Source organism: Crassostrea angulata, unplaced genomic scaffold (genome assembly GCF_025612915.1).
Source record: "Crassostrea angulata isolate pt1a10 unplaced genomic scaffold, ASM2561291v2 HiC_scaffold_261, whole genome shotgun sequence".
NCBI lineage: Eukaryota > Metazoa > Mollusca > Bivalvia > Ostreida > Ostreidae > Magallana > Magallana angulata.
Genome location: NW_026441814.1, coordinates 162,439 through 175,691, shown reverse-complemented (window position 1 = coordinate 175,691; position 13,253 = coordinate 162,439). Strand labels below are relative to the sequence as shown.

Genomic DNA, 13,253 nt, shown 5'->3' with positions numbered 1-13,253 from the left:
TATAAATGAGATCGATCCCGATCGGTATTGTGTGCAATCAAATGAGCTGCAGAATATTAATAACACTGAGAAATAAATTAAAATTTGTCGGAATCATACTCTTTTTGTTTTATTTGATTTCAATTTTACTAGAACTGTGGACTTTTAATGTGTCATAACAGAAAAATGGAGTCTGTATTATGATCAGGTTTGGATTGTTTGTTGCCATTACGTCATTGGTAAATAATGAATATTCATAAACAATAACAGACGACAACGTGCGCTGTACAAAGACGAAAAAAGCAGAAATGTCAAGATTCCAGTCTATTTATGTAAGTTTGTGTTTAAAAATATATACAAAATTGTAATCAATATGTAACATTAATTACATAAATTACACAAATGTATAATGTAATGTAATATTAAAGGATTCCCAAGAGACTGAGGCACCAGCATCCCAGGAGTTGTTTGGCCAAGAGTCAGATCGAGAGCAGACTGTCCCTGTGTCTGAGAAACTGCTTAAAGACATCCGTAAGTTTATAAATGCCAATCAATTCATAAAACATAGTATGTTCATATGTTCTTTTTTGGATCAGAATATTTTTTTTTACTTACTGTAACCATGTTAACGTTATCAGCTAAAAAAAATCATATTTTCGAGGAAGCTGGAAATTTTATTTGTTTAATATGAAAAGTAATAATGTAAAAGATGCAGTCTTATCAATTTTTAAAGTTGATTTTGGATTAAGGAATGAAAAAAATATATCTAATATTTTTGAAAAGGGGTAGGCCCTAGGGGTCAATTTCATGAAAGTTACTGTGAAAGTGTTGACCTATAAAAATGTTTATATTTGCCATAGTACAAGAACTAAAAGACCTTAGAAAAAGTATCGAGGAACTTAAAAGATCCTCAGAAACCAGGGAAAAAACAACATTATTCAGAATTGAAGATCAGGGTTTTCATGTAAGCCCCTCTCTCTTCTCTCTCTCTCTCTCTCTCTCTCTCTCTCTCTCTCTCTCTCTCTCTCTCACACACACACACACACACACACATACTCTCACACACGCACGAATACATTTAATAAGTTATATATTTACACACACAGACATGTATATACCGGTATATATATATATATATATATATATATATATATATATATATATATATATATATATATATATATATATATATATATATATATATATATATATATATATGTGTGTGTGTACATACACAACCACATTTAATTTTTTCTTGCAGAAAACCTACTTCCAGTATTTGAAGGGACTCTTCTGCAGCTTTCCCTGGCTTGACATTGAAAATGAAGACTTCAAGGTTAGTTTTGAGTGACTTAATTATAGTAATGCATATACATTTAAGAAATATGACAAGAGTACAACGTTTTCCTTCAACCTCATCTGACATTCAAGTGAAGCACATACAATCATTTTGATGCATTTTTTAGAGAGAAGTAAAAGAGCTTGTCGGTGAAAACCCGTGCAAATTTCGGAGTATGTGCAGTTTTGCTTCTCAGAAGTTTACTCAGATGAGAAATCAACTGAGGCGAATGGTAAGAGAACATTTATGTTCATGTACATGTACATAAAATGTGTCTTGTTTTAGTGAATTTTAACAAGTTTTCATATATATGTTAGTTTTTTAGTAATATGATGCAAATATATATAGTGCAATATCAGAATATTTCTGTTTAAGCTGCTTGGTATCCGGACACTGATGCATGGCTGCATATTGTTTATTTCATTATATTTCTTATCTCAGACTTCTTCATATCGCTGTCAGTTTTTAACAATCAACAGCACTTGTATTGTATAACATGTACTTGCAAAACATCATTTAAAAAATACATGTGAACTCACAATTATTTAAATATGGAAGTTTAAGATTTTTTTTATAGTTGTAATAGTGGTAATTTTAGGATGTACAACAATGACCTCTCTTTCATGTGTATACAGTGACTGATTTTAACACACATCTTTGTTTTTTGTTGCAATATTGATTGTCTGATGTTTATTTTTCTTAGCTGTTCCATTCTACAATGGACATACAGGCCCTCTCCCTGGATGGCCTGTGCAATTATTTGTACAGGCCATTCACTCCACCAGGGGAGAGTCCTGTGGACAAAAAGAGGAGGAAGATGACAGTAGCACTTGTAAGTCTAATTTTGTGTGATAAACAAAATATGTCAATAAAAATCAACAATACTATGCATCTTAAAAGAGCAGGATCTACATTGTAATGCAATGTATAGATACTTAGTGAAATGTATTGACTAACGACACAAACAATTGAACTTAACATGCAATCAGTCCCTTCTTTTGGACATAATTATGAACAAATAAATTGCATCATATGCATGTATCTAAATATATATATAACTATCTATTGATTTATACTTTATGAAAGAATTTTGCTTACTTTTTCTTCATCTTTCAGAGGGCATTCTTATCAACAAAGAAGTTTAATGAATGTGAGAAGTTTTGGCCAGAGTTTAAAGGTGCATGAGAATTATAATATTATATATACATAATTGTATAGTAAAAATAACACGTATGTAAGTTCTGTTACAGAAATGCACATATTTAAAACAGAAAAGCTATATTTAAATTAAAGTGAAAAGATTCTCAAATGACAATAATCTAATTAAATCTTCAATCCATGAAATATACCATGACTGTTAATTAACTTTAGATTATTTTTTATGTCACCAGAGTTCTATGCATCCATAAAAGAAGACCTTAGACCCAACATCTGGGATCTTCTACAAGAAAAGGAAGAAAGAAGAATTAAGCGGTACCAAGATGTAAGTTAAAAGATTTGTTGTGATTTCTTTCTTTCTTTTAAAATCCTAATAAATCATATACATTTTCTGACCTAGATTACTTATCTAGTGTAATTTTGTATGGATGAATTCCTCTTTTGAAGCTATATATATATAATGTAATAGCATTTGTCATTGGATATAGTGTAATAAGTGCATCCTGTAAAACAGACATGGAAAATAATAACTACATGTAATTTTGGTGTTAAGAAACACTACATATGCATATATATATAGGTTTTCTTTTCATTTATAGGAACAAGAAAGAGAGAAATGATAGGGCAATTGTACAACGCACCGTGATGAAGAATAAACTCCTGAGAACAAATTAATGAAGTTTTTGTTATTACTTTATTTTGATATACCAAGAATGCATTTGCAATAGTTCTATACTGATGATCCATACATTTATATCGAGGAATAGTTTGAAGCGAAGTGAAAATATGAAGCATATTTAATATATTTTAAATGAAAGCTTAAGTCAAGATGTACCTTTATTATTGAAAATTGCTAACAAAAATTTATACATGAATTTCATATATAAAATGCAACACATATATTACACATATAGAATATGTGTTTTACACATAAAAAATATGTCATGTTTAATTTTACATGTGTTTTACACATGTTAAACACATGTTGAACATGTGTGAAATTAAACACTTAATACATGTGTGCTCTTTTTATGTGTTATACACATGTAAAATATATATGTAAAATATATGTTTAACACATGTTTTACACATGTGGACATTTTTCCTGTGTACAGGATGAGCTGAAGAGAAATTTATTTTCGGTATTTGTTGTGACATACTTTAAAGTGATGCTGTATTGCTGTTGCCATTATAAACACAACTGTGTTTTTTCAAGAACAATAAATAACTCAGAAGAACCGCTATATGGCATTATATGAATTACACTAAATCTGCCAAGGGGGAGATGAGAATTTTAAACCAGATAGTTAACATTTAAGATATTCTTAAAATGACGAAATTAAATCTCAATAAAACATTATTTTGCTATAAAACAACGAAATTTCAACCCCACAAAAATTTGTGCTTCAACAATATACAAATGTACAGAGCCTGTTTCCATATATGTTTACCAAGTTGAGAAATACCACAGTTATAAGAAATCTTTTCAGTGAAACTCATATAATGTACATGACAAAATAATGTTGATAATGTATTGAAGAAATATTTTTTTGTTTTCATTTTCTCCTCCTATGGGACTTAAAACTTTTGGGTTCATAAACTTAAAAATAAAAAAAATATTGGCCTAATCATGATAATTAAATCAGTACCAGTAAGCCTATAGTACACGGTAAACAGGCAAAATTATTTTGTAAATACCTGGTTCCAAAAAGACATAGCACTTCCCCTATTAATTTTATTTTGCAGTTGATCTCTTTCTTGCTCCCATGGTTTACAAGCCTTCCCAATCTACCATCTTCTTCTAATACATCAACACTATAAATGATCGAGTTAAATTAATTGCTTCCATTAATAAAAGATTCATACCAAAATATATGTTTATAATACTACAAGAACTCATTTTCTTTAGCAAAAAGTTGGATAGAGCCTTTGTTTAAATCAAAGAAATAAAAATAATATAGGCTTGCATGTGTAAACTACTATAGATTAATTTTTTTTAAGACATGTTAAAAATTTAAAAATATATACATCTATCAGAAATGCATGTTAGGCCTAACAGTACTTAAGTACTGTAAGGCCTAGCATGCATTTCAGATAGATGACAATGTTTTTATATTTTTTCTTTCTCTGTCACACAATAACAAATAATTCCTGGTTATTATATATAAGCATAGTACTGCACAACACAACACTCTCATTATTATAATATTATGCAGACTGTTGTATACTAGTAGTTGTGATGTTTCTTCATGCATGTGATGAGGAGTAAATTTTAGTGTATTAGTTGTAATTATTATAGTGATTTTAGAATGCGTTATTCAGACAGTTCAAGCTGTACGTGTTAGGGTAATTAAGAATGAAGCAAATTAACGTCTAGAGTGGTCAAGTTTTATGAGTTAGCTTTTGATAATTGGAGCCTTGCATGGGTGCTATTGTTTGCAGAATGTCCTGCTATTTTTAATTTCAAGTGTTTTTTCAACGTTGATGTAATAAACAGACTTGTCCAAACGTTTCTCTGACTAAATTTTTAAAAAATTGATGATCTGAAAAAAAAAAAAACGAAAATTTAACACCCTCACTGAAAAATGGCAAAAAAAAAGTTTTGAGATAGCAGTATTTTTCAGGGTCGGTTGGGAAAGCGGAAACAAACCTATTTTTTCTTTAGGCCCTTTAAGATTTTTATAGAGTTAGAGTGATGTAGAAATGGAACTAGTTTATCAATATATAGATTAATTGAAGCTAATGATCTGAGATAGTCATCAATTGGAGCCAGAGAAGTATAACAGATAGGGGATTTTTATTTAGGATTCAAACAGTGCACAGGAATAAAGTATGTAATTTGACTTCCCTTTGGGATGATGTAAAAAAAGTTGTAAATAGATTCATTTGTCTTTGCGAGATTCAGTGATGGAAAAATATGTTTTAAATTAATTACCATAAGAGAAATGACAGCTATCTCTGTGACAACATTATTTAGTCCATACAAATAAAGGTGTTCACTTTTCTAAATTCTTTGAATGTTGAATTTTCCAACTGCTGGAACCCTTGACTATCACCATAAAACCAGCCAAATATGTTTAGCTATACTTGATTAAGCCATGGCCTGGCATTAAACCAATATCCATATATTTAGGTACGTAAGATAACAAAAAAGTATTTCATGAGAATCTAGACACTTACCACAAATCTCTGTAAACAAAATCTGTAGCCAGATGAGAACCCTTCTTCCAAGTTCGCACCTTCCTTCGTTGTTATAACCTTTTCTGTATACACTAACAAAAAGTCGCCTGCATTTCTGCGGACAGTTGTTCTGACTCCTCTGCCTATAATACATAATATAAGCGTACAGGAAGCTACATGGAAATTATGAAGAAATTGTTGATTTCAATTTATATGTTATTGTCATATGTACATGTATATACTATTAGATGAATTGCACTGATATCGCGCCCTTACAGAATTGCAGCATAAATGCAGTACATATGCAGCACATTATCAGTATAAAATCCTAGTAGACTATCAGTAGAGCTACAGTGCTGCAAATGTACTGCAGAGCTTTTAAATGGAAAAATACAATGAAGCAGCAGACTTGCAGTATGTTTCAAATATGTTAATTAAGACTGCAATTGTACTGCAAATAAGACTGCCAGGCAGTATATACTGCCAGGCAGTATATGCTGCCCTACAGTAGAATTCTTGAATATCTCTACAGTCTACTGGCCTGCAGTACTAAATAGCGCTGCTAAGCAGTAGACCTGTTGCAGTGGGTTTCAAATATCTACTGCACAGCAGTACTGTTCACCCAAATATGGAGGCTTTGGTTGGCAGTAGAGTTGCAGCATGTTTCAAATATTTAAATTAGTACTGCACTGCAGTACTGTATACCCAAATATGGAAGCTTTGGTTGGCAGTAGAGTTGCAGCATGTTTCAAATATTTAAATTAGTACTGCACAGCAGCATTGTGTATCCAAATATGGAAGCTTTGGTTGGCAGTAGAGATGCAGCTTGCTTCAGATTTCATGTACCCTTGCCGGTAGGACAGCAAAACTACTGACATATAGTGATATACCGTGAATATGGTTGGCAGCCTTTGTAGAATACAACAACTATTCATAACAAAATTAACAAATAAAGTAATATAATCAGGTTTAATTACTCTAGATACATGTACACTTAATTACAAATAATTTGCAAATATATCTATATTCGCAATACTCATGATAATTGTATAAACGTTACAAAACTTTCAGATTATTTCAGCTACTACAGTTATTACAGTAAATCTATCTATAGTATAAGCAGTAATTTATAATGTGTAACAGTCAGTATATACACAAGCCTTTATGAACTTTCATTGCTGTGCTGCACAGTTAGCTTTCCCGCTTTTGGTCCTTTGGTCAATTTCACCGCCACTGCATGGTGAAGGCCCCCTTTTGTAGCGCAAGACTTCTCAGTTCTGCGCTGAAAAATCTGCAAACAAATTAATGAAAATAATATATCCAAATTAAAACATCATTAATTTAAAAAATGTTAGGTCTAAGGTGTTTCTTAAAATGAATGCAGGCCATTAAAAAATTGTATTTATACAGAGAGATAAAAAAATGAAAAAGACAGATGGAACTCTTTTATAAATGCATTGAAGGAGGTATAAAAAGTGTTAGATTTACATTTACATACACCACTGATATCCAGTGATCAACAGAAGAAACAGTCTTTTGTAATTCCAAAGATTCTTTAAAACCAATAGAATTTTAATAACTATAAAATGAAAGTCATGAAAAAAAAATAAGGTGCACAATTTTATTATTTAAAATGAACAGGTCAAAACTTAAAAAACCCTGAAAAAAATGTATTTTAAATAATTTATAACTTAACTTTGACTTGTACAATTTACAGAAAAATTTTACATTGATATACAATTTGAAATGATTAATCTATTAACTTACTGCATTTTAGAATGTCATTTTCTTTAATCCATTCTGCATATTTCACCTCCAGTTGTCTCGCAGGGCTTTTTGAGCCAGGTATTCTGCCCTTTAGCTAAAGAGCATTCACTTGTTGAACTGGCAAGTCCCTATGGATACAATTTCATACTTTCCTACAGAAGCATAAAAAAATTCAATTTGAATTAAGCCTTTGATACTAAGGATAAATTACAATTATTACTCAAATTCAATGTAATGGAATTTGTATTATCTTTTGTTAGAATAATAACATCATATTAAAATAGCACTCATTATTTAGGTGATTTAATGACTCAACCCTCTTTTGATGCAAACTCAGATTTTTAACAAAGCTTAAATCTAATACAAATGTGAAATCATTTATTTTGCTTACCTTAAAACAATCAATATTCAGCATCAAGTGCATCTTTGAAAGTTCCTCATGATCATCATTCAGAGTCACTAGTTCTGAAGAAAAAAGAGAATGATTTTACTTATTGTGTTTATTTTCTTTTCTTTTTGTACACATGTATCCATCCATCTTTGTAGCTATAGTATATAACTTTGTAACTTTATACAATATAAAAGAATTTTACTGCCATAAATCTAACATAAATCTAACTTAAAAATTCAAAATCGCCATTTTGAAATGTTTGACAAAACATGTTCATTTGTTCCATTAAAGTAACTACATTTATCTCATATACACTCAAGGTGATTTCAACATAAATATTTTACCTTTCTTCGCTACAACTGCTGCAACATTGTGATTTTTTAATGTTCCATAACACATGTTGAAGATCCGTCTGCTTCATTTAAAAGTGCGTAGCGGAAATGACGTTATAGATTCAAACAACACGGTGACAATATATTCTGATAAATTGGAACTTTTCGATTCGGTTTGATATGAACATATATAAAACATACAAAACATTAATTGATCATAATGAATTGACTCTTTTTAATTATACTGAATTTAAGGTACTAACGATGTCATTAATAAATATTCAGAATCTAGCCATAAGAATTGAAGGAACGTACGAGTTGTTTAGTACGCAGCTTACACAAGTCGTGTCCGTATAATTTTAACCCCTTCATGTTTTGAACCTGCAAGTCTTTGAAAACTATCAAATAATTGGAACTCAAATAATATAATATCGTACGTTGTTTCTTAAACTATGCACTTATTTTTGTAAGTAGTATCTTCATTTTAAATTTTACTTTTAATTTAAAAATTAAGTTTTTTCCATCTTAAAGATCGTATTCATTTTGTATTGGCGACGAATTGACTTGACACCTTATAAACAATGGCGGACTCTTCGAAAAAGAGTGTAACTGCTGGAGTTTCAATCGCTTCTAAGCTAATGCATTCGCGACAGTGGTCATAGAAATATTCTCGAAACAGATTGATAACGTCTTTGAGATGAATTGTGTGCTACAGTGATGCCGTTCACTTATAAATAACATTTCGCGACGGAGTTCAAATTCTAACGGAATGCATCTTTCGATCTCGAAGGTTGTACATAAGCTACTGACTGACCATGTCTTTACTAATGTGTTAATATGAAATTAAAGAGTTATTATTATTGAAACATCGATCATGTCTATTAGTATATTTTTTCAGTGTTGGAACAAACAGTTTTTATACACATGAATTTTGCATTTCCCACAAACCATCAGATCATCATGATCATAGTGTACATGTCTATATGAGTTGTAATATTTGCGGAATATGGTATACCTTCAGGATCTAAGGGATAAAGTTAATGCAGTACAAATGCAGTACCTTTGATGCATGTATCTAAATGATAAAGATAATGCAGTACAAATGCAGCACCTTTGATGCCTGTATCTAAATGATAAAGATAATGCAGTACACCTATCATGCCTATGGCAGTCATATGTGAATGATAATGATAAGGCAGTAGAAATGCAGTATACCTTTTATACCAGTATCTCTTGATAAAGATAAAGCAGTAGAAATACAGCCTATTGGCAGTACAAAAGCAGCATATGTAATTGTGTGTCACTAACAGAAAGTGTTTGCAGCACATTTTCAGTATATTTACAGTAGATTATCAGCATATACTGGTGCGCAGTACATTATGCTAATAAGTACTGCAAATATACTTCATTTTTGCAGTAGATATTAAGTATAATTGCAGCACTGTTGCAGCATATACTGCCTTTGCAGTATCTGCTGCAATTCTTTTAGGGCGATCATGTCAAAGAATTTGTACGAAAGAAAATTTTTGTATTTTTGCAGAACAGTAGCTCCACGTGAAATTCAGGTTGACAGACCGTAGAGCTACAGTTCCACCCATGCACAAATTTAATATTTATTGCACACAAAAAGTTCCACATGGTTTTGGACTATTTAAACTAATCTAGGAACATCTTCTGTGAAAATTTTAATACCGAAAATGTTCTTCAACAATGATGAATCCACAGTAGTCACTAGTCAACTGAATTTTTTATTCAATATTACATGTACTTCCTTGATAAATGAAGTTCCTTGGTTTTAAATTTAATGTATATATATATATTTGTGCAGCTATCAGCGGGCCATATAGCAGAATTTATTGATAATATGGAGTAATACCTGTTGATAACCATGAAGCACGCAAAAGTAATAGGATTCATGAAATATTTAACTCACAATAGAGGAATAATACCAACTAGATTGGTCTCCAAACAAAATTCAGAAGTTTAATTTAGGGCAATTCAAAAATGTTTCCTTACCTTTGTTCTCAAATAAACTTCTATTAAATCCTGGTGGATCAATATTCTTTTCACTCCATTTCCTTGACTCTTCAATGGGATTAACTCTTTTTTGATCTTTTCTTGACATGGTTTTCAATATGCTAAAGCACGTACATCCATTTTTTTGTTTGTTTACTGTTTTCCACACTGCAAAGATTGAGAGATTATAGTAAATCCCGGTAGTTTATAAAACAGTTTTCTCTGTGTATAAATCACAAATTTTAAACTGATGATCAAAAAAGTAAACAGAAAAAAACCCCTTATCATTCTGTCGAATAACAAGAAACTGTTAGATAACTTTTATAGATGAGTCTAAATAGTAGTTATGGGTGGGGGAACATAATAATGTTTATACCATTTGACTGTCCTTAAAGGTCACACATTTTTACCGGGTGGTAAATCTCAGGTGAGGGCGGGGCTTAATTTCTAGAGGTGTAGAAGCCTCCGGGCTTGCAGTCTACCAGCGGTCGTGAACGCTGCTAATCATTAAACACAAGAAGCGAATTAATATACAGGAAACAAGCATTCTGAGAGTATTGCATAAGCAATACACGTCCCCTACCGGTTTGTGGAAATTGTAAAAACAATGCACTGTTATCCAGAATATCGAACCCGAACATTAAAAAATTCTCGAAAATATGTCAACCAGACGCTACAAAAGTGTAATCTTGATCTGTAGTTTGACATTTTGTAGCTGTTCAGCAAATTTCATATTATTCCTCAAACACATAAAGAAAAAAAGTATGGAAAACTGAAGTGGGACAGACAGACAGACGGACGGACTGTCGGATGCAGAGGAAAGCTATAGTCCCCTCCGGTGAAAACCTGTAGTGGACTAATAAATATTAATAATTAATCAGTCAGAATTGGTCTTAGTTTGAATATGTTGTTGTTCTAATGATATGAAGCAATTTTTTATGGAAATGTTACGCATTGTCCGAATTACACTTGTAAAGTACAATTTAAAAAAATCATTAAATTAATTCTGCTCTAAAAATGTAACTCAGTACATTGTGTTTAGCACTTGACATTGTTTAGGAAGTCAATTTTAATAATTATAATTGTATAAGAATTCAAACCACTATATTCTGCCTTTTTACGATGACAGTATTATTGGAGTTTGTTTTCCATTTAGTGACGTTTTCGTGCAAAAAGTTCTAGTTGAGTGTATTTCCAGTAAATACAGCTTTAGTAGCTCATAAGATTGTTTAAATTTTTTCTTTTTTTTTTTACATGTTTTGGAACTGCTTATGCATCTTCGTGGAATTTAGTAGGTCACATACAAATATAAATTGCATATTTTCAATTACTGACTTTTATTTTCTATATTTAACAATGTTAATACCGGTAATGTTAAAAGTTCAATTTTAATTCCCCTTTTTTATACGTGACGGAAGATATCAAAGATAACGTTGTTAATTGCTAGCAAACAGAAATCAGCGGACCTGGCCAGATCACGCTCGGACGATCACGTCCATCGAAATGGGTGCTATCGTTCAAACTTGATTGACCAGCGGCATCATTTTGAAGTTTGTACAGGTAAAAAAGGGGGCGTTTGTAAAATGTTCGGCCTTTAAACTTTAACAATGTAAAGAACAAATACACGCTGCGATTTCATTGGGTGTTTTATTTTTAATGATGGTGTAATGTGTCTCATGAGCTCAACTTTTGTCAAGGGTTTATGCAAGAAATAACAATAAGCCTCATTATTGTGAAAATGGGTTTCTTCTTTAGCTAAAAATTAAGTTTTGTCAAACATTATTTTTTAATTTACACCAAAATTGTGTATAACAAATCCTGACAGTTAGAGCATCACAACATTCAATGTTTCAATGTGTCCAGTGGGAGCTTCGTCAAAAGCAGAAGAGAGAGAGAGAGAGAGAGAGAGAGAGAGAGAGAGAGAGAGAGAGAGAGAGAGAGAGAGAGAGTTTAAAAACGACGAAGGATTGGGTACATCCTCTCAACGTCAACGAGTGGACTTCATGCAGGATGGTACCCCTACCGAATCGATCGTTTCGGCAAAAATAGATTAAACCTCCCTTCACACAGGCAAACATAAGGATACATACCTTCCAACGGCTCTAGCTGCAAAAGGTATTGTAAGGTGTTTCGTATCTAGTGTTTACTAGTTGGAAAGGTGACATGCAGTCAACTTTCGCCATTTTGATGATCCTTAACGCATGCGCAAAAAGGTATCGGGTTCGTTCGCCCCATCTACCTGTTCGACCAAGTCCGTTCGCCACAAAGGAGCGTAGCATCGGGGGGGGGGGGGGGGTGCAAATCAACAAAATAGGCATTATAACGATTAGTGAATTACGTCTCCTTCTTTTTTTGCTTGTCAATGTTGAAATAATTACGTCTTAAACATTTAAAAAAAAAAAAAGAATACTGTGATTTCAATTAAAGTCAGTTAAAGAAAATAAAGAAGTTTTCATTTTTCTATCTTTTTCATCCAACATTTATCATCGATGTTATGTTTTTAATTCCGTTAACAATGTTTACAATTGTTCAATAAAACTAAATTTTCTTTAAATAACTGACTTTAACTGAAATCAAAGACATGAAAGTATTCTTTTTTTAAATGTTAAGACGTAATTCTTTTAACAGTGTAAGTGGATAATGTTAATTAATGGTTAATAATTTAAACTGAAAATTATGGAAAGCTTTTTTCTATATGTTCGCTTTGTTTTGAAAACAATTTAATCCAATGAGGATACGAGCAGCGGCTTTTTTGATTCAGAATAAAAGTTTTTATAGCCCTAATCTTATCAAAAGAATCTTATTTATAATTAATAATTAATCTTCTAAGTTGGCCATGCAGCTACACGTAGGTTAATCTGGACACTATAATATGTGTTGAATCCACTGAATGCGGTTTTTTATCTTATATAATTTGAAACTTTATTTACAAAAAAATCGCTTTAAAATTATATTTTAATATTGCAAACGGGCCTTGAGCGAACACATTTCAGGGCGAACGGAAATTAGAGCGAACGGCGTCAAAGGGCGAACGCGTTTTAAGGCGAATGAACATATGGATGTGGATATATATGGATATCTAGGTATATTG

At 31.6% G+C, this 13,253-nt stretch overlaps 1 protein-coding gene and 1 pseudogene across 1 annotated transcript; one reads left to right on the top strand and one right to left on the bottom strand.

Annotated features, from left to right (window-relative positions):
* The first annotated feature begins 187 nt into the window (after nucleotides 1-187).
* LOC128169941 (uncharacterized) lies at nucleotides 188-3,255 on the top strand. Its single transcript, XM_052835963.1, has 9 exons — nucleotides 188-311; nucleotides 408-510; nucleotides 840-943; nucleotides 1,241-1,315; nucleotides 1,446-1,550; nucleotides 2,022-2,150; nucleotides 2,435-2,495; nucleotides 2,710-2,801; nucleotides 3,076-3,255. The coding sequence occupies exons 1-9, from the start codon at nucleotides 288-290 to the stop codon at nucleotides 3,094-3,096; spliced, it is 714 nt and encodes a 237-aa protein (XP_052691923.1). The 5' UTR covers nucleotides 188-287; the 3' UTR covers nucleotides 3,097-3,255.
* A 933-nt stretch (nucleotides 3,256-4,188) lies between these two features.
* On the bottom strand, nucleotides 4,189-12,371 carry LOC128169942 (uncharacterized; annotated as a pseudogene).
* Nucleotides 12,372-13,253: the final 882 nt, after the last annotated feature.

What these genes read in the sequence shown, in the direction of transcription:
- LOC128169941 (XM_052835963.1), top strand. Translation starts at nt 288, where the DNA reads ATGTCAAGATTCCAGTCTATTTAT. An exon ending in TTGAAGATCAGGGTTTTCAT is followed by an intron (nt 944 to 1,240) that starts GTAAGCCCCTCT and finishes TTTTTCTTGCAG; the next exon opens with AAAACCTACTTCCAGTATTT. An exon ending in GGAAGATGACAGTAGCACTT is followed by an intron (nt 2,151 to 2,434) that starts GTAAGTCTAATT and finishes TTCATCTTTCAG; the next exon opens with AGGGCATTCTTATCAACAAA.